Source organism: Plecotus auritus (genome assembly GCF_963455305.1).
Source record: "Plecotus auritus genome assembly, chromosome: 3".
Classification (NCBI taxonomy): domain Eukaryota; kingdom Metazoa; phylum Chordata; class Mammalia; order Chiroptera; family Vespertilionidae; genus Plecotus; species Plecotus auritus.
In genome coordinates, this window is record NC_137772.1 from 32762911 (window position 1) to 32783791 (window position 20881).

The 20881-nt window shown below is 36.4% G+C and overlaps 1 protein-coding gene across 3 annotated transcripts in view; it reads left to right on the plus strand.

Moving 5' to 3' along the window:
• ANKRD10 (ankyrin repeat domain 10) overlaps window positions 1–20881 on the plus strand; it is a 35890-nt gene that overhangs the window by 715 nt on the left and 14294 nt on the right. Inside the window, exons 1-3 of one of the 3 annotated variants that reach the window (XM_080662057.1) lie at window positions 6–328; window positions 4986–5138; window positions 10635–10726. In XM_080662057.1, coding sequence (XP_080518183.1) covers window positions 56–328; window positions 4986–5138; window positions 10635–10726 — 518 coding nt within the window. In that variant the 5' untranslated portion in view covers window positions 6–55. Of the gene's footprint in view, window positions 1–5; window positions 329–3675; window positions 3759–4985; window positions 5139–10634; window positions 10727–20881 lie in introns of those variants that run through there. The other 2 variants (XM_080662058.1, XM_080662059.1) reach the window with 2 other exon arrangements.

Here is a 20881-nt window from a genome sequence, read left to right on the forward strand (position 1 = left end):
GGGGCGGCCTCCCGGAGGCGCCGGCTTCCCGGAGGCGCCGCCCCTGGCCAAAAGGATGAGTGCCTGCGGTCGGGAGGGCGGTTCAGGCCCACCCCCGGTCGCCTGTGTTGGAGGCCGGAGCTTCTCGCAGCTGGCCCTGTTGGGTGATGGACGAGGCCCTGGTGGGAACGCGCGAGCTGCCGGAGTCCGGTGCCTTTGGGGAAAAATGCGGGGCGGCCGGTGCCCGAGCGCTGTGTGCTGCGGGCCCTGGACGTCTCCTCTCTCCCGCTCTGACCCAGGGGAGAACTACAGGCGTCGGCAGCGAAGCCGCGCGAAACTCGGAGGATTGGTGGGCCGGGTTCCCCTTCTTCAATACCGAGGGGCGCCGAGTATCGTCCGTGTTTGTCGGAACCCCTGCCCAGCACTACTTAGGGCGCCCCCTCCCCTCTCCCATGCCCCGCGGCTGGGTTCTGCGCCCTGGTCCCGCTGGAACCAGCGTGTAACGAGTTATCTGGGGACATCTCTGTTAGCTGAAGGTTGTATTTCAGGTGATTTCGGTAGTGGAATAACCTGATTGAATTGTAAAGTCACCAGACCGTTGTGTAAAATAAGTGGTGATACTTTAAACAAATCTGTTTTAGGGAATTTTGTGTAGAACGTTGTCCATATGCTTCGGAGCCTCTTAGCTTGCCCGGGTTTAGTAAAATCAATGATGGTTGTTCTATCTCCCGTGAAAATTACTGTAAAGGTAAGGTGTTAAATTAGGCAAAATGATCTTCCTGTGATAATTTGAGAACAGAGTGGTACTTTAAAGTTTTTAAAGATTAGATAACGTTTTCCCCTTCTGTGCAGTAAATGGGGTTATATGATCAGAGAAGAAGTCATAAAGGGAAATTTTTGGTGCGTTTCAAAAGTAACTGATTAAGCCCTGGCCGATTTGCTCAGAGGTTAGAGCGTCGGCCCACGGACTGACGCCGCGGGTTCGATTCCCGGTCAAGGGCAAGTAACTCGGTTGCAGGTTCCCCAGCCTGGGAGGGGCACATGCCGGAGGCAATCGATCAATGTGTCTCTGTCACATTGAAGTTTCTCTCTCTCCTCCTCCTCTTCCCTTCCTTCCACTCTCTCCAGAAATCAATGAAAAAAATACCTCTGGTGAGGATTTTTTAAAAAAAGGTAACATTAAGATTTCTATGTCAAAATTCAGGGACATTTTAAAATGTTTCCCTCTGAAATTATGAGGTTAGGTTGAAATAAAGTTTTTGCAAAAATAGATGCAGAGTAATGCGAAATGTTACTTTATTTTAAGACTTGAACATCTTTATATTACCAGTAGGTGAAATTGCTTTACTTGGCTCTTTTTGGTGCTGTATTCACAATACACTTGTATCTTTTGGGAAGCCGTTTCTGATTCCGCTCATAAAACGGAAAAGTCATGTTTATTTTATTGAAAGAAATGAAAGGGAGTTATGATTAGTGGGGATGAGGCAAGTAACTTAATTAACCATAAGATCCCATGGCGCCAGTCTCTAACGTTGTGTTACTATAGTACCAGTTGCTGACAATGAGCGCCCGGGGGACATCAGTTCTTAAACAAAAATAATAGAACCCTCTTTCCTTTCCTTTCCTTTCCTTCTCTCTTTAAGGTAGATTTCCCAAGGCAATCAGTAATCTGAGGCATTCTCTCTCTCCTGAGAGCATCTTGCTCTGGTTTATTTTTACATTAAACTCTCAAAGCATTGGTTCTCAACATTTTTTGTCCCTCTGCGTTTTGGGGAAAGGTACCCTTGTAACAGGCAAGGACAGCTTTTTTGAAAAGGCTTCCCTGTTGGTGCCTATCCTCCCTATCCTGGTAGAAAGTGACACAGTATTGTATGACAAGCCTGTACATTCTGTTGAATGTTTAACTCTCATTAAAAATGGTCATTTAGAATAGTTACCAACCCAAGGGTGCCTTCAGGTATCTCTAAGGATTACTAATGGCCATAACTGCTTTAACATGCTTAAAATGATAAATTTCTTGGGTGTATTTTATGATAATTAATAAAACTGACTTTTTGAAAGTCTTTACTTTTATAGAACATGAGTAGTAGATTAACCTCAGAGGCCAAATATTGTGAATAGAGGCAATTACTCTAGTGCAGTGGTGGGCAAACTCATTAGTCAACGGAGCCAAATATCAACAGTACAACGATTGAAATTTCTTTTGAGAGCCAAATTTTTTAAACTTAAACTTCTTCTAACGCCACTTCTTCAAAATAGACTCACCCAGGCCGTGGTATTTTGTGGAAGAGCCACACTCAAGGGGCTGAAGAGCCGCATGTGGCTCGCGAGCCACAGTTTGCCGACCACTGCTCTAGTGTTTTCAGCGTCTTTAATCATTATGAATGTATAGTGTTCGATACGGAAGGGCCATAGAAAGCATCATTCAGTCTTTGAGAAAAAGCTGTTAAGACAGAAATTAGACCAGGATTCAGTGCTATAGGTTCCCAATCCAGTCCCCCCTAAACATTCCCCGCCCCTTGAAAACGGCTTCCATTCTTTTATATACATTTAAGCCTACACTGTTCTTAGCCTGTGCAAGAGCCAATCTAGCATAATTATGAACTACTGGAGGCCCAGTGCACGAAATTCGGGCACGGGTAAGGTCCCTAGAGGCTGCTGGCTGCCAACCGGGGCCTCCCTTCCCCAGCTGCCGGCCGGAGCCTTCCTTCGTTCCACCTCTGGTGGTCAGCGCACGTCGAACTCCCGAGGGGACACTTTGCATATTGGACTTTTATATACATAGATTCCCAACTTTTAAGCTTGTGTTCCTAGAAATGTGCCAATTGTGCACGAGTTTCCTAACCTTTTATGAGGCTTATTTGTTCCCAGAGCACTTAACATTTAAAATTTATAATTATACCTTGCTTTTTACAAGCTGTCTTATTGAACAGTATTTTTCCAGGATTCCAAACCCAGTTTCCTAAATTGAACTAATAGGTACAGTTTTAAGTCCAGGGAGCTCTCAATTGATATTAAGATTAACTGCTTTTGGAATACCAAGTAATTTTTTAAAAAATATATTTTATTGATTTTTTACAGAGAGAAAGGGAGAGGGATAGAGAGTTAGAAACATCGATGAGAGGGACACATCGATCAGCTGCCTCCTGCAACACCCCCTACTGGGGATGTGCCCACAACCAATGTACATGCCCTTGACCGGAATCGAACCTGGGACCCTTCAGTCCGCAAGCCAACACTCTATCCACTGAGCCAAACCGGTTAGGGCATCCAAGTAATTTTTTATCCTTGTTTCATTTTTGTTGGATTTAACAGCTGTTCATTTTATCACTAGTATTGGCACTTTTCTTTTTACTCAGTACATTAATAAAGGCAGTATGTAACAATATTTCAAAATTGTCTCTTTATCAGCAACCACTCCCAGATTCAAGTTCCTTGAAGACAGAGAGCATGTTTTAAATTAGTGTACTTTCAACTGAGAGAGTTCATCTCACAAAAATACTGATTTCGGTCATCTGTCCTTTGCAAAGAAAGGCTTAAATTGCTGAAAGAGGATAAGAGACATGGGGTGAGATGGGAACGTAGCTATTTGTTCTTCATTTGAGGTCTATTCTCTGGAAGAGAAAGAATTTTGGCAGTTAGAGCTTTATTACTAATTGTGCATGGTGCTTCATGAACGGAAGCAGAACAGTCTGGAGTCCAGCATCTGAGGACACACCAGGTGGAAGAGTGTAAGTCCTTGAGAACAACAGGCCTTCTTGGACAGTGCTTGGCACGTGGTAGGCATTTGTTCAATGTATGTTGAGTGGGATGAGTTATTTACCCAGAGGCTAGTATAATATGTAACCAGGCTGCAAAGTCTTATCTTGACTCCTGTGTTCCTTTTAGTAATCTGCTAGGTGCAGAGCTCAGCGGTGCTCCATCCCTTTTCTGCATTGTTCTAAGGTTTTTTTTCCCTATACCAGTGGTCGGCAAACCGCGGCTCGCGCCGCTCTGTTGACTAATGAGTTTGCCAACCACTATCATATACTACCCTTTACCTCTTTGCACACAATATGCCACAATTGCCTAATCCTCACAGCTTCCAACTACACGGTAACATTTAGTCTAGTCCAGTGGTCAGCAAACTCATTAGTCAACAGAGCGGCAAACTACGGCTCGCGAGCCGCATGTGGCTCGCGAGCCGCGGTTTGCTGACAACTGCCCTATACAATCAGTTTGGAAAGACTTAAGTCCTACCCTCTCACTTACTCTACACATCTTTTCCCTGAGAAAATAATCTGAAGGGTGGACCTCAATTGAGTACTCATCAAATGCTGCATTGTATAAAGGTGTACAGTTGTGCAGACTGCAGAAAACAGCCTTTGACTATGGAGAGTTTACCATGGCTACACAAACCTTTTTTATACCTACCAATCACTTTAACATTTTTATTCTTTAGAATAGTGTATGAAAGTGGCAAAACCTAGTTTTGATAGGAGTCGGAATAATGCAAGCTAATCTTTTCTTATTTGTCTTTTCCAACTGTAGGGAAAACAAAATACTTAAATTTGTGTAGTGTCAGTCTTTTTTACTTTATATTTCTATGTGCCAATTTATTTTTATTTTTTTAAGGAAGAGAAATAGAAACATCAGTGATGAGAGAGAATCATTGATTGGCTCCCTCCTGCACACCCCCTACTGGGGATTGAGCCTGCATCCCAGGCATATGCCCTGACACAGAATCGAACCATGACTCCTGGTTCATAGGTCAGTGCTCAACCATTGATCCATGCCAGCCGGGCTTATGTGCCAATTTTTTTATAAAGAAAAATGTTTTGTTTTTTAATGCCTTTTAAAATTTCTATAGCATTGGGAAGGAACGACTTACTTTCTTCCCTTAAATAGGAAAAAAAAAATTGGCAACAAATGCCACTTAATCGCCATTGTAGAATTAGATTATTTGTGTAATATTTTATAGTACACCAACATTTATGCATGTTTCATTTCTCCTGCTGTTTTCGAAGTTGGAGTGCTTAATGCAGTTGGTGAGAGCTGGAGCCACACTTGATGTTTCCACTACACGTTATGCACAGACCCCAGCTCACATTGCTGCTTTTGGAGGACATCCTCAGTGCCTGATCTGGTTGATTCAAGCAGGAGCCAGCATTAACAAACCGGTAAGGGAATTTGTTTTGTTTTCTTTTTCCAGTTATAATTACATGGTGTTGAGTTTTAAATTGAGGCCTTAATTAGAGTTTGATATTTTTACCTGTGGGCTAATTGGAATTTATGTTTATTGAATTACTTTTGGATAATAGGCATTTCACATAGCAATGCTTTCTGTTTATAGAGTACTCTCACCTGTTACATGATTTACTGTGATCCATGGTGACCCAAAGTGATTTGCCCAAGGTTACAGCTGTGACTGAAGGAGTCTGGCCTTAAGCCCAGCTTTCCTGGCATCCCTGCTCACAGCTGCCTTAGCCTTGTTCCCCCTGATGATTATGAAAACATATTCATACTAGCAAAAGAATGGCTATTAAATGTATCTGTAATTAAGTTAGCCTTAGCAGAATGACCAATGTGAGTTAATGTTGCTTCAGATACAAGTTGGGGGTGATCACGACGGACATAAGTAGTCACTAGGAAGTGACTTCTGGACACCAAATGCAAAGATTTTGTATTTAAGCATACAAACATAAACATAAGAATGCCAGTTTTTTAATGGTGTGTTTTCAGTATTCTATTCACATGAGTGGGGGAGAGGGTGAACCCATAAGAAGAGTGCCTAGCTTATTGGGAACTCTCTTGAACAGGCTTGTAGTTGTAAAAGACTCCATAGATAGTCTGACTGGAGCATCCCCAGTCTTAGCACCTGCCCCAGGTTGGATTTGGTAAGGCAGTGGTCGGCAAACTGCGGCTCGTGAGCCACATGCGGCTCTTTGGCCCCTTGTGTGGCTCTTCCACAAAATACCACGGCCTGGGCGAGTCTATTTTGAAGAAGTGGCGTTAGAAGTTTCAATTTAAAAAATTTGAGTCTCAAAAGAAATTTCAATCGTTGTACTGTTGATATTTGGCTCTGTTCACTAATGAGTTTGCCGACCACTGGTCTAAGGAACTTGTGCCATGGGTTTTTTTTCTTCTCCTTTATCCTATTTTCATGTTCTTTTCCTGGTTTTAATCTTTTGACATGTTAATGACTAGCCATTTTCTCAAAATAGAAGATAACATCTCTACCATCTCTAAGGTCAACATAAGGAGTTTCTAAAACTTAGGTGTACTACTAATAATCATCAAGGGTCTACTGTGTGCAAAGTAACTTTTACTTCCTCTCTTCTGCTTTCTTGTCTTTTCCTAAGATTCATCCCTTGATGGTAGCCAGAAATAAAGTAGTTGCAAGCCTCTATCCTAAAGATAACGCAGATACCCACCTACAAAACAAGTAATTGAGGAAAAGTGTTTTAGCAGTGATTTAACACAAGGATTGGTGGGAAAGGAAAGGGAGAGTCCTGGATTTTAGACCTGTTTCTGTTACTCAACTGGAACTTATATCTCCACACAGGATGCCTTTATATATACAGACTTCTCTGCCACTTTGTTACTTTTTTAAAGAATTTTTAAAATACATTTTTATTAATTTTAGATAGAGAGGAAGGGAGAGAGAGAGAAAAAAAATATCCATGAGAGAGAAACATCATCAAACAACATGGATTGGCTGCTTCCTGCATGCTCCCACTGGGCATGGAACTGAAACTTGGGCATGGGCCTCAAAGGGAATCAAACCAGTAACCTGGTGTGTGGGTTAATGCTCAACTACTGAGCCACACTGGCCAGACGACTTTGTTACTTTTATCCACCTACTCAGGAGTTACAGGTTGACAACTGTATGCTATTATTGCTATAGGCATTTCCTGTCTCCACTTGTCTCATTCCTGGTCCTGCATTCTCCTCTCCTCCCCCTTTATCCCAGTAGGAAGGGCACTGGGCCTTGATTCCACACACTGCTTCCTCATCTCTCTGGCCTTGGGCAAGTAATTTTCTTGGTCTGCGGCTCAACCTTTTTACCAATAAAATATGGACAGTCCATAAATGGCAATAATTAATGTTTAATATTAATATGGAATTTAAGAAAAGAATATTCTACATGTTAATTTTCATTAAAGTGTTATATAGAATCTAATTTACAGCTAAAGAAATTGTCTAACGCTACTTTTCAGACCTTTATAAAGTAATCCCCCTTTTCATATAAAGTTTTTAGCAGCTCAGTATTTTCCATAAGTAAAAAGTTTGTGCCCCCCGCCCCTCCTCTGAGCTGCTCTCGTTAGCACTGTGTGGAACTCTCTCCTAAACTTTGCTCCCAAGGCCAGAGTCCCCAAATCCCACTCTCTCCTTACAACCCTCGCTTGTCTTAATTGTTCACGTGGCTCAATATCCCCAAGTCCTCCCATGTCAAGGGTGCCACTTGGATTTCTTAAGCATCTGGCATTGCTCCTGATAGTATCTCAGTTGGCTGTGGTCTGGTGCTGAACTTCGTTCTGAATCTCAGATGTTGTCTTGCTCTGTTAGGTAACAGTGGGACTGCTATGACAGGCACCCAGTGACCCTGAGGTCCCAGTAGCCCTTTTGTTGGCTTCCCCAACACACTGTTGATCCATCTTGAGGTAGAGAGTTTTCCTCATTTTCCAGATAAACTATTATAAAGCCAGATCCAGTTTTTTCTTAGGCTTTTATTTGTTTGTGTGTGTGTAACTTTTTTGAACCTAGCATAGTATTTCTTGACATTTTGTTAGTTTTAACCCATCTTCTTGTTCTGATCTTTTGGCATGTTAATGACTAGCCATTTTCTCAAGATTAGTAGATAATATCTTCTGCCATCTCTAAGGTCAACATATGGAGTTTCCAAAACTTAGGTGTAATGTCTGGAGGCTCAGTGTTCTAAGTTTACACAAAGGAAGTGAAGTTAGTTTTCAAGTGATTTATTTTTGTAAGTCTATAGCGGCGATTTTCAACCTTTTTCATCTCATGGCACACAAACTTAATTGCTAAAATTCTGCGGCACACCAAAAATTTTTTTTGCCAATCTGACCCAAAAAAGGTATAATTGTGATTAATTTGCACTGATGGCTGTTTTTGTTTGTTTGTTTGTTTGTTTGTTTACAATCTAAGGGAAAAGAGGTCAGTGCCCCCTGACTAAATAGGTATTGCATGTTTTAAAACTTATTGCAACACAGGGGTTAAAAATCGCTGGTCTGTCATGACTATCCCTGGGTGCCATTTTTTGTGTTTGCAAGTCATCTCTTTAATACCCCTTCTAGAATTTGCTGGCATTTGATGTTGCTTCCATAGTTTCTTGTACCTAGATTAGAAATAAGATTTTTCCTTATTAAAATTCAAGGTGACTTGTCTGTCTTCAGATTTCTAGTAACCTCTCCTGCTTTCTTCCTTTATTACTCAAGAGTTTGCCAACAATACTCCCAGAATCACACTATCAACTATTTGGTATTTTTGAAATGTGACTGGTCTGAAATGTAACCTTCAAATGGCTCTCTACTCTTACTCTCTTGGCTACAGTTTTCTTTAAGTGTATTTATTCTGCTCTTCCCAGTTTAATGATGTTCTCCTGTGTAACACAGAACAGGTAGTTTTGCTCTCATCATCTGTTACTCTCCCACCATCTTCTGGAAATAGTAGCAAAAATCCTTTTCTTCTTGTTCCAAAGGTAGCTTTCTTAAAACAAAACTTTATTTTCCCTGAGGGTTTTTGTTGTTGTTTTGCTTTGTGGGGTTTTTTGTTCTGGTTGTTTGTTTTTTGCAAAACCTCATCTAAATCTCAGTTCTACTTTTTCTGGCAATACCCATCTGACATTTTTATTTGTCCTTATTATGTACCCCTCCCACCGTTACCCATTTTGGGGGAGGACAGGGGTATGTTTCTGTTTTTAAAAAATCTGAGTTCAGTTGTTAGTTCCTTATAGAACCACATGGTTTTCTGTGTTTCTTGAAAAATGGGATTATTCTGTATAGTACTTTATATCACTTTTGAGCATATTTTAAAATAAATGTACATGCTTTTTCCTCCACTAAACTGCCAGGCCTTTCATATTACATTTTTCTGTAAAATAATGTACCACTTTTTTATTTTATTTTAGCCTTCACCTTAGTTTTTCCCCCTGTAATTTAATATGCATTGGTGAGGAGCTCAAATATTGACTGTATTTATGAATGAGCTATTTTCTAAGTACTGTATCAGACACTGTAAAGTTGCCCCACTCCTGCTTTATATCTTTATCCCTTAACTATGGTAGTCTTCTGCCAAGTTCCGTTTTCAGTGACATTGAAGTGTTATTGATTCAGGAACTGTTGCTGCTTAGCCACATGGAATTTCCTAGTCAAAAAGTCCTCTATCAGTCTTTTTAGCAGAAATGACTTCTCTTGATTCTGTATCTTTCTTTACCTCTAATTTACATGAGAACCTATAAATCAAGTTGTGCTTCAAATTTTTTCCATTCATGCAGTGTAAACTAATTCATCCTTTTTTTTTTTGCATTAATACATTAGTATTGAATTGTTTCTCTGAGTCTGCTCACTTCCTCTACCTCTTCCAGCATTGTTTTCTGAAGCATAAATCTGATTCTAACACAGCCTTTCTAAAAGTCCTTGAACAGATTTGCTCATCACAAACAGCCTGAGTTCTATACTAGTTGGCTATGTTTGACACTTGTGTTCTCGCTTCCCATCATTTCTTGACTCTTTAACCTCAACCATGTTCTCTACAGCAGCGGTCGCCAACTGGTGGTCCGCGAGGTCCGAAAGGTTGGCGACCGCTGCTCTACAGTGTAGTCCAAATTCAAGTTCAAGGCAAAAAAATATCCAAAGGAGAAACTGGTGATGTCTTGAATCAAGCTAGCCTTGTGGTAGATATGGGTAAACTAGACTAGATGTTAGATATTGGTGCTATTTCTTGGCCCAACCTTTTTTTGGCCATGCCCCCCCTAAGCATCCCTAAAATCCTGATTCCCCTCTACCCCCGACATATAATTCTTATTATTCAAAAAGTAAACTATTCACATGGAGGAAGCCTAAAAGGCCATTAACTTGGTCTAAACAAGCTTACAAAGAACATGACATCCGTGAAAGAAAAAATAAAAGAATGAAAGGACAGTTAAATACTGAGGAAGAAATCACTAAGAAATTGTTTTAAAAATAATAATATGAAGTGATACGAAAAAATATCAAATAAAGTTTCAAAACATAGAACAAATGCATAAATGTGTTACAACATATGTTTATATATTGTATATGAGGCCCCTAGAACCATAAAAATGCAAAAAATTCACTGTTGATAACTCATTCTCGAATTGCCCCCCTGTGGAGTGTGCGCCCACATTGGGAACCACTGATCTATAATGTACATGCTATCACTGCTGTACAGGCCTCACAGATTATTTTTGTTCTTGATCAAAGTGTGCCTGTACCCTGGGCTGCTCTTATTTTCTCTTCACATCTCCATTTCTTTGTGTTGTGCTTCAAATTTGGCTTACCATACTGTTTTATTTCAAAGATGAATGAAATGGTACATGGTCTATGTTAATTTTACTTTAAAATGTGGAAATCTTGTTGGATCTGAATATTGGTGTGTGTCCCTTTTTTGTGGTGTTTTGTTTTGTTTTCCAGGACTGTGAGGGCGAGACTCCCATTCACAAGGCAGCTCGCTCTGGAAGCCTAGACTGCATCAGTGCCCTAGTAGCTAACGGGGCTCACATCGAGTAAGTGTCTTTGTTTATTCTTCCCAGCCAAGATGTAGTTAAGGGTGTTGTGTTTAGAAACAGTTTTTAGAGCAAGCAAAGTCCTGAACTTTGTTTTTAATGTTAGTAATATAATTTTGCTTTTTAGATCAGTTGGTTTTGGTGAGCAAAATTGTGTGGGTTAAGTTGACAACAGTTAGTTAACTGATTAAATTTGGGACCTAGCATCATTGACTTTGCCACTAACAATTATATCACCATGGGCAAGTCTTCAAACTTTTCTTTGCCAAGTAGTAATTTGGAAACAAAGGCCTTGGATTGGATTAAAATATTTTCAGGCCTCTTGGCTCAAAAAAATCTTGGAGACAATTAGCTTTTCTAAATTTTTATTTCCTCATCTTTTAGCAGATGTGAGAACATTATGTTTTAAAGCCTATTATAACTTCTGATGATTTTATAACTCCTTGTAATATATAACTATTTACAATAAAGAGTTCAAAATCTCTCTGAGCTTTTGATATGATGGCATTTTAGAATATCTTTGTTTTGGCCCAGTTTACATCAACTAGCTTATTTGTAGTTTGGTAAAACAAAATATTTGAGTGTATTTTTAAGTGTTATTTTTGTATGTAAATCATTAGCTAGTCATGGCATTATACATTTATTTTAGGTAGTAAATTCATTTGTATTTACTTTCTCTTAAAGATTTATATGATAAAAATTTTTCTTCTGCAGTTCACAGCATTAACAAAATGGATGCGGTTTTCACCCTTAAATGTTGAGTGTAAGCTATGGAGCTATAATAACCAAAATAACTATGATAATATCAGCTTTTTTGTTTTTTCTTGAGTGTCTTGAATATTTCATAAAAATTAATTACAAGCCACTTTATTCTATTGGCAATGTGAAATTTTAGACTTGGGGAGAAATAAAACCCACAAAACTAACTTAGTTTAACCCTTTGGTTTCCACTTCATTGTTTGACTCTGTCTTATAATAAATATTGAAAATAGATCCTGGAGAGCAAAACCATATAGATAAATGCAAAACCTGTCTAATACCAGGGGCTGTCGTTGGGCTTTTAGTATCTTAGCTTCTGTTTCATTTAGTATTAAGATTAGTCATTAGTTGGGCTTGGGTCATTTATGTAGTGATTTAGTTTTATAAATATGACTTGCATTTTAACTGTTACGTTTCAGGGTGCCTTGTGATTTCATATGTAGTTATAACTTAAGGTAATGTAAAAACAATTAAATACATATTATACAATGTTAAAAACATTGAGGTAATTCTCAATGGATTACTTTAAAAGCAAAGATATATATGCAGTTTTCTTAGCTGTATTTAGATTAAAAACTTATCTTTAATAACAAGCTTTGGTTATAAGCTACAGAGTCATATAAAATAATTGATTAGATTGCTTAATTGTCACTTATTGAAATAATAATTACAGGTTGATCTTTTTAATGACTTATTTTTGAAACAATTTTAATTGGTCCTGAACATTTTATTACTAAAATGTTAGTTTTATTCATTTTAATGGATAGCTTAATCCTTTAAGCCAATAAATATCTATTGCTATGTCCTTTTAATAGGTGTCTTTTTAAAATGAGATCATTTTATTTACAATTCTGTCCTTGGTTACAGGACCCTCGAGTGTCTCTTTTCCACCAAGTGTGACTGAGCATGACCTCAAGTGCCAGTCTGTTTTTCAGTATAAGAGCCACTCCCTCGAGACCCTGCATTATGGTGATTTCCCTTGACTGAACTTTCAGATATTTTATAGAAGAAATATTTAGCCTGAGCCACCTAGCCAAAAGCGATTCTTAAAAGTATAAGTCTTTGGCCTGGAGATAGAGCACAGTAATCATTATTTATTGTAATTATATGTGGGGTTATTTAATTGTAACATCTAGATAAAATGTCAGTTTTACCAATAAGTAAATTGTAAATTGCTTTTTTGATATTTTTTCTGCACATTTTTATAGTTTTAAGTTTTAGTCTACCAACAAATAATAGTTTGATTCCCCCAAATTATGATATTTAGACCTATTTTACTTGTTTTGTATAATGCTCATGTGGTAAAGTGTAGTTCTAGCAAATAAAATGCCTTTTTCTATTTTAAGATCAAAGGGCACATAATTAATTTATTTAAAGTTACTTTTTTTTTTTTAATTTAGGACAGGCCAGATTATTAGATTTTCATATCACATGCCATAATGCTTAGGAGATAATATAATTTTTCCTTTTTCCCCTGAATAGATTAAAAATTGTCTCATATCATTATTTTATCACACTTGGTGGGATTTAATAATTTTGTTCTTAATTTCTACTTTGCTTTTTATATATCAGCTGCATAAAGTGGCCAAAGTCTTAAGTTGCTGCTTTTTGGTCATTGGGTAGATTCTAGTGGTGAGGGCAGCTATACCACACATCTGTGGCTAGAATGCTTTGTTATGTAACTAACTTGTCAATGTAGGCTGCATCTGTAAGATAACGCATGTCAACTGCTGTGCATCGTATTACATTTTCTAGCACCACACGTGAGTATATTGATGGAGTTTCTTTTTCTTCTCTTATTTTACATCTTGAGTTTTGGTGCCAAGTTTTCTTTTTCACGTGAGGTTTTGTTTCTACTTATCATATATAATGGTCATTATTTGCCATTCATTGTTCAGATCTAAAAATAAAAATACACGAGGTTATACATCAGCTCTATGACCGGACTAATTGTTTGTGTACTTTAAATGATCTTCACCTCTACAAATGCTTCTCATTCTCATTTTTTTCTCAAATATGACAAGTATGGGGGTTTCATTAAGTTGATCATCCTGTATGGCAGTTCGGTTTTTCATTTCGGTTTTTCATTGCAGCTAATATTTGAATGCTGCCTACTCCACACTTAGGATTTTTGAGTGGAAGAAGGGCATGTACTGACATGTAAAAGTTGTTGCCTGTTTTTCATTTGTGATCAAATGGTAACAATATAAGGTTGTCTTAATGTGATTTCAGAAAAAGATGCTTGAAAACTTACTGTCTACTGATAATGAAGCAGACCTTTTTACTACTAACAATGTAAAGTGCAGATTTTGAGTCTTGTATTATTTTTACTTTTAGTATTTTTGCACCAAGTAATTTTGGTTACTTTGTATTTATTTTCTTGAGAGATTGAAGTTGAGAATGTTTCCATATCACCCAGATATTAAAGTAGCTTTTTTTTTTAATGCCTTGGAGTGAAAAAAAGGGATGGGGGGCATTAGCAGGAGTCAGAGTAAAACCAGAATTACTTGCATCTCAGTCAAATTTGCTAGTCCATTTTAATACCACATTATATATGTTTATATATATAATGGCAGTGTTTAGGTATGACAAAGTCTCATAGCTTTCTGTAGAATCCATTGATTCTGTTGCAACCAGATCTTCAAGTAGGCTTACATATATTTTAACTTAATTAGTGTGATCCCTAGAAGAACTTAGCTGGAGAAGCTTCTATAGCCTTATATAAACAAGCTCAGTGACTCACTCTAAAAAAATCTTGCCTAATTTAGAAAACAGGCACAGTTGGCTTTAATAACAAAAGTGATCTTAACAGACTTTTTTTTATGTTGCCAAAAAAGGTGAATTTTCGTGCACCAGGCCTCTAATATTTTTAATAATTTTTAATAATAGTGCAAGAAATATGTTTGCAACTTTTGCCCTTGCCAAAATAACCCAGGTTTACTTTGAAATTTGTGATTTCTTTTTTTAATTACATTTTTTTATTTTTTGAACTTTTGGTGGTTTCATTTGTTCACTTATTTGTTCTTCAGAATAATAGCCCAACTATGCAATTTATTAGTATTACAGCTCTGAATTAGTAGTTTCTGATTTTGGATCCTCTGCATTCCAATCATCCTTACCTAGTGTTGTGTCCTTTACTTAATTGTCATTATGGCAAACTTATCTGATCTTACTATTTCCTGGGTCTTTTTTTTCTTTTATTAAAGTGTTATGAGCAAGGTGGAGGAATTAACTTGCTGAGATAACTACCAAAGTTCTGCCTCCTGGGCAGGAGCAGATGTTGGACTGGACAGTATTATAGAGTTGTTGACAAGTTTTATTTTTCATGCTTGAGTAATATATAGGTTTTAATATTTGTTTAACCACTGCTTTTACAAAGAATGTTTTCAAATAAAACTAATGATTTCTAAATCCAAATATATTTTACCTTTGCTAGAATATAGTGGGAGCATGTTAAATATTTCATCAGAATATTTGAATGATACCCATATTTTAATGTATGCAAACATAATTGGGGTTCAGTTGCAATGTAAAACTATCTTCATCAGTGTTGAACTTAAAATGAAAACTTGGCACCAAATTTTTAAAGATAGAAACTTTAAAAAATAGTGTCTCCCTATTGTTACCTAAAGAATATATTTAAGAAAGTTTTCATAATTATTTAAGAATTTGGATACCAAAGGGTTAAAAATATACATTTTTCTTTTACTGAAGAAATCTTATGATGTTTGCTAATGTTTTGTTTGTACAAATGGACATTTAGTAATGTTTTTAATCTTTTTTTTTTTAATGATTCCATGTATTTGCTTATTTCCATCTAGGAATAGTTACTAATGTATTTGAGATACAGCATACCAAATTTTAAAGTAACCAGAATCGTGAGTTAATGGTTTTTAGTCCATACTGTTAAATTTTGTTGAAATATTGACATAATTAAATTGGCTTCATGCTAAAAATTATTAGAAGTGATTGAGGAGGCAGTGTTTTAGAGCAATAGCTTTTGGTCAAGGAGGTCACATGACAATGGCTTATGCTCAATAAGTGTGCTTCTGCACTTCATGTATGTATATGTATTTTTAATCCAAATGTTGCCTGCAAATATGTGATCCCTTATTATTTAAGTTTCCTGTTTTATGAACCATTGCCCTTTTTAAATCACACAGAAGATTCTGAATCTGTAAAAACTACACATGTCAATGTTTTACAGCTACGTAATTCGAATTGACTTGATTTTTTCAAGTAATCCTAGAAAGGGGGAGCATTCCATATAGAAACTGCTGAAACTGCCACAGGTGCTTCTCCGAAAACCTTACAGTTGTGGCATTGAATGTTCAGTATGGCTTCCTTTCTCCACACGAGGCATACTGTTGAGGTATTTGTTGCGGTGATTGGTTTTAATGCTAATCTAGGAATTCAGATATAGATTCTTTAGATTTGCATGCTTTGCTTACCCTAATTTACAATATCTACCTTTTTATTTGTAAACTAACAATAGTTAAGTTGAGATCAGAATTTTAACAGAAATATTATTTATATAAAAATTGTGGTTATCTTTTATTGTCACATGGCATTAACAAAAAGAAAACATCCTGAAGGTGATGTGACAACTCAGATTCTAAAATCTATATTTCAGGTATTTCCTGATCCGTGGTTTTTCAAATTAAAAATAAAAACTGTTACTAGAATGGCTTCTCATGTATTCTAATTATGTGACACTATAAGTGGAAAATAGATGGGGGATTGGCTAGCAGTAGAGTGGAATTTGCTTTAAAGTTCTTTGAAGAGACATTCTTAGGTATAATAAATTTAATATTCTATTCAGAATTTTATTACAGAAAATATACTATATAAGCATGCATGCATGTTTTTAACTTTAGTAAAGTTTAAAAAAATACCAGTTTGATTTTTCCAATTATTTAGCGGAGCAAATAATTCATAGCACAGGCTAGTCTATGTCTTTCCATGTTTTCATATTCCAATTTTGAAAGAATACTAAGACCCATTGGAGAAAATGGGTTGTCTGCCTAAAAATGGCATTTCATGTTGACTGTTACAGGAACTAGAACCTACAGATCACTTCCATAATAAGTAGTAGCAAATTGGTCTTACCAGTCTAAAAATCTGATAATGTCAATTTTCATGTACTTCAACAAACTAGACCCGATTTGAACATCAAGTTGATGAATACCTGATTTCTTTAAATCTCTTACTTTCTAAGATTTTTAAAGTTGATATTAGGACCAGAGAGGGTCAACTAGAGCTATAGAACAACTTGGTCCCATGTGGGTCCTCTTGTTTTCAGAAATGGACAAAGAAAAATTTTAGACTAGGTGTAGTCTGTGTGCCCAAGTGCATCAAACTAAAGGTGCCAAATTAAAAAAGATTTAGTTTAATGTCTATACTAAATATTTTCATGCAAAATAAAGTTTTAGAGAGTAATTTTGAACATTTTCTTCCAGATACTGTAAATTTTTCTTTGGACTAGTCTAGTGTGTGTAAAGACTGACGTTCAGATTAATTTTTGTCTTTATCAGTACCTCACTTGCAGTTCATAGGAGTGGCCAGCAGTTAGTGCAGTGTGGCCTATCACACCGCAGTGAATACCTGTGGATTGATTGAAAGGTGAAAGCCTGACAGTTTAAAAAGTACTCTAAAAGAACAAAGTACCACATTTAATGTGAAGTTCTTATAGAACCTGTCAATCTTAAGCCACATTCATGTGCCCAGCTCCCATGGAGTTTTAGGAAAATAACAGGGGATAGCTTAGGTTTAAACTTGGAGCACTATAAATAGAGTTTGAAGGGTTAATGAATTGATGATATGTAACCAGGATTAGTGTTTCAGCTCTTAAAACAAAATTTTAAACAACATTTGAGACATGCTACTTAGCAAATAGGACAGCTTATATGAAAAAAGAATTTAAAGACCTGAGCTGCTTTTGTTAAACATTAAAGTGTTTTGAGAATGGTACCATGTAATGATTATTCCAGTTTTTATTTGGAAACCCATATGATTTTCAGCCTCTATAGTTCATATAAAAGTCCTCTCTACTTATTTAACATTAAAAAGTGGGTTGAGGAATTAAGACCTATAAAGACAGGGGTTTTTTTGTTTGTTTGTTTGAATTGAATAGTGCATAAAATAGAAAAAGTCTTTACTAGAAAGATTTTTTTCAGGAACCCATAGACAGTTATTAAGAATAGAGAGGATTAGTTTGTTAACAGATCCAGCCTGCTGCTTGTTTTTGAATGGCCCATAAACTAAGAAGGATTTTTACATATTTAAATGGTTGACCAAAAAACAAAAACATAATTATATGAAATTCTAATTTCAATACTCACAAATAAAGGTTTGTTAATACACAGTTAAGCTCAGTTGTTTATATATTGTCTGAGGCTTGCTTTCAGGCTAAAATGACAGAGTAGTTGTGATTGAGTCGGTGGCTTCTAAGACCTAAAATATTTATTTTCTAGCCCTTTGCAGAAAAAGAAAAGTTCCTCCCCCTGAATTAGATGATCCCTAAGGTTACTTTCCAGTCAATTTTTGTAATGTGCATTCTATGATTGAGCAGCCACTTGTAAGTTTTTAAATGTGAGCAGAGCAGAATTAGGGAGTTAAACATTCCACAGGGGTGGAATAGAGGAATGAATGTACTAGTAAGTAAGTAGGAGAGGAGATGGGGGAGGAAAACATTTAGAGGCAGAAGAGGGGACTAGTGGTTTTGGTTGTTGTGTATCAGTATCAGATGTTAACAGATCTTTTGCTTCAGAGGAATATAAGGTTTATTAAAGTAAACTATATATTGTGTATACCATATTGAGTCTTTAGTAACCTGAGAAATAATATATTTGAAATCTTCTATAACTCCCTAGAAGTAGAGAAAGGATACTTTCTGTCTATTTCCTATAATACTATAGGGATATCGCCAAAATTACAATCTCCCAATTAATTCTTCCACAGTCATCAAATGTCCCAGCTTATGATATCTGTCCATACATTTTATAGAATATTTAGACCTTCCTTTTGGATCACTCTAACTTCTGGCACCCCAAAGTTATGTGAGGAACCAGTCTGACTTGTTACTGTTCTCTCTTCCTTGGTTGGTCCATGCATAGGGAGTATATAGCCTGAGTTGGCTCTAGTTCTTCTTTTGAGTTTTGAAGATAATACCCGACACAACTTGGAAATTTGGTTGGCTCTTTCTCAATCAAGTGATGTGCAAGTGTTTGACTACTTTTGGTAAGGAAGGAGGTAGGGTGGTGATGTCTAGGTCTTTTATTAAGGCAGATAATCCCACTTAAACATTTACAATCTCTACGGTCTCTGGATATTGGCACTAATTTGTTGCTTATTTTTCTTTTAAGTTTATATTTCCTTGGAAGAACAGTAAACTGCTATTCTAGCCCAAATTCAGTCTACTGTTAAGTTTCTGAATGAAGAGTAAAGGAATTGGGCGTATTTTGAATGTTATTCTTTTCAGCAACTTCAAAATGTTGGCATGCTCCTTACACAAGTTTTCCTTGGTGAATTGGCATTTATGGTTGTAGATTCCATTTTTAAAAATCTATGTACTGTTCCTTTTTATTCTGTGATCCACTAAGGAGTAATCTTTACTGTCAACTTTATTCTAATTTTAAGCATCAACCTCTCATTTCTGTATTCTTCGATTTTAGAGAGTAAGTCCATACTTACCTGTAGAAATGATCATTGTATAAAGTTTGCTTATGTTCTGGGTCTTCATCTTTTCAAATTTGGAAAAGCTAAGATTTAAATTTTTTCAGGTGGCAACTTTCGTTTTTGTGTTTACATTCTTGAAGAAGTCCTTTCTGGACCATCTTCACTTGTGATATCTTCCGAAAATGAAATGCATCATTTAAAAATAGTCCAGCTATACACTCTAATTACATTTGAATAACAAGTTGATATTTAAAAATCAAGAATATGATTATTTTGTATGCATGTAATTTGCTCTGCCCAAATTTCAGTAGTTTCCATTTAATTTATGTATCAAAATAAAAACATTAAGAATTCTAGAATAATATTCATCAGAATTCACACCCATGAGGTAAAATTAAAATGTCAATTTTAGTCCCCAGTAGCCGCACACAACTGCCTTCTATGTTTAAGAAAATATTGTTGGTTTCTGGAATTCATGAGACTTGTCTCTTTTATATCTGATAAAATTGAGTCTGGGCTTTTGCCTTTTTTCAAGATGTATAATACATTTCTTTATGTCATCTTCTAAGAAGTGAAGATATGTTTAATGATTATCCAAGAATATATAGATTATTCGTTTCTGAGGTGGAGTGTTATGAGTATGATGGCTGGAAATAGGAACTCAAGGCTTATTTTTATCTTTGAAAATGAAAGACCCTGATTTGCCCCTGATTTGGCAGTTTTCTCTCTGGGAAAAAAAAGTTTTCTTTTTTGGGCATTAATATTAACCTAGGAAACAGAAATCAAAGGTTCTGCATTGGTTATTTCACAAAATAAAGCCTTATTTGATCATACCTTTGCTCTGTTCATAGCATAGCTTACTGAGTAGGTATGGAGATAATCTTTGCTGTTTGGTATTTCTGCAATTTCAGTTTGTCAACCTGTAGCTAACAACCTATTTTGCTTTTTTTTACAGATTTATTTCACAGAACAGTGTATTTTCTTGTTCTCCAGGGGAACTTTAACGTGGAGTTGCTTTTGTTCTTTAAATGTTTATTGTTTCCTAATTAAGATCTCCAAGTTCAACTGGTTCTTTTATATTCATCTTATTCAGATCTTTCACTTACACCACCACTTCCTCCTTTAATTTGAAGCTTAGCTACTAAAGAAGATATCAGACCTTTACTTGTGATGTTAACCACGTAAGATGTTGATTCTTTTCAGTAGTGGGACTCTTAGCCTTAGGGCATGAGTTCCTAGAATAGTATTTGGCTTTCACAGGAAATATCTACTCATAATGCTCTAGAATGCCAACTCCTACAAGTTTTCCTAAGCAAGGCCAAAAAAAACAATGCTCAGCTTTTCACATCTCCAGCCTAATGACAAATTATTTTAATGTCAGGACATCCTTCTAAACTTCCACTTATAGTGTCACATAAAATCTGGCTTGTTGGTAAGCAATTGCATACCTTTGTTTTTAGGAAGCCATTGTTATGAATGCCATGGACAATTTCAGTACATGTTTGTTTGTTAATGATTTTACTCAAGCTAAGGAATGGATTATTAAAATTAAGTGCTGATAATATAGAATTCAGGTTAAGTCTGAAGTTAGCATAAATTTAGGTTCTTCAGACTAACAAAAAATGATTTTGAGACGTTAAATAGGAAGATGCCTTTTTTTAAAGTTTACTATATTGATTTTTAAATTACTATCGCCCAAATCTTGCTTAGTAATCAAAT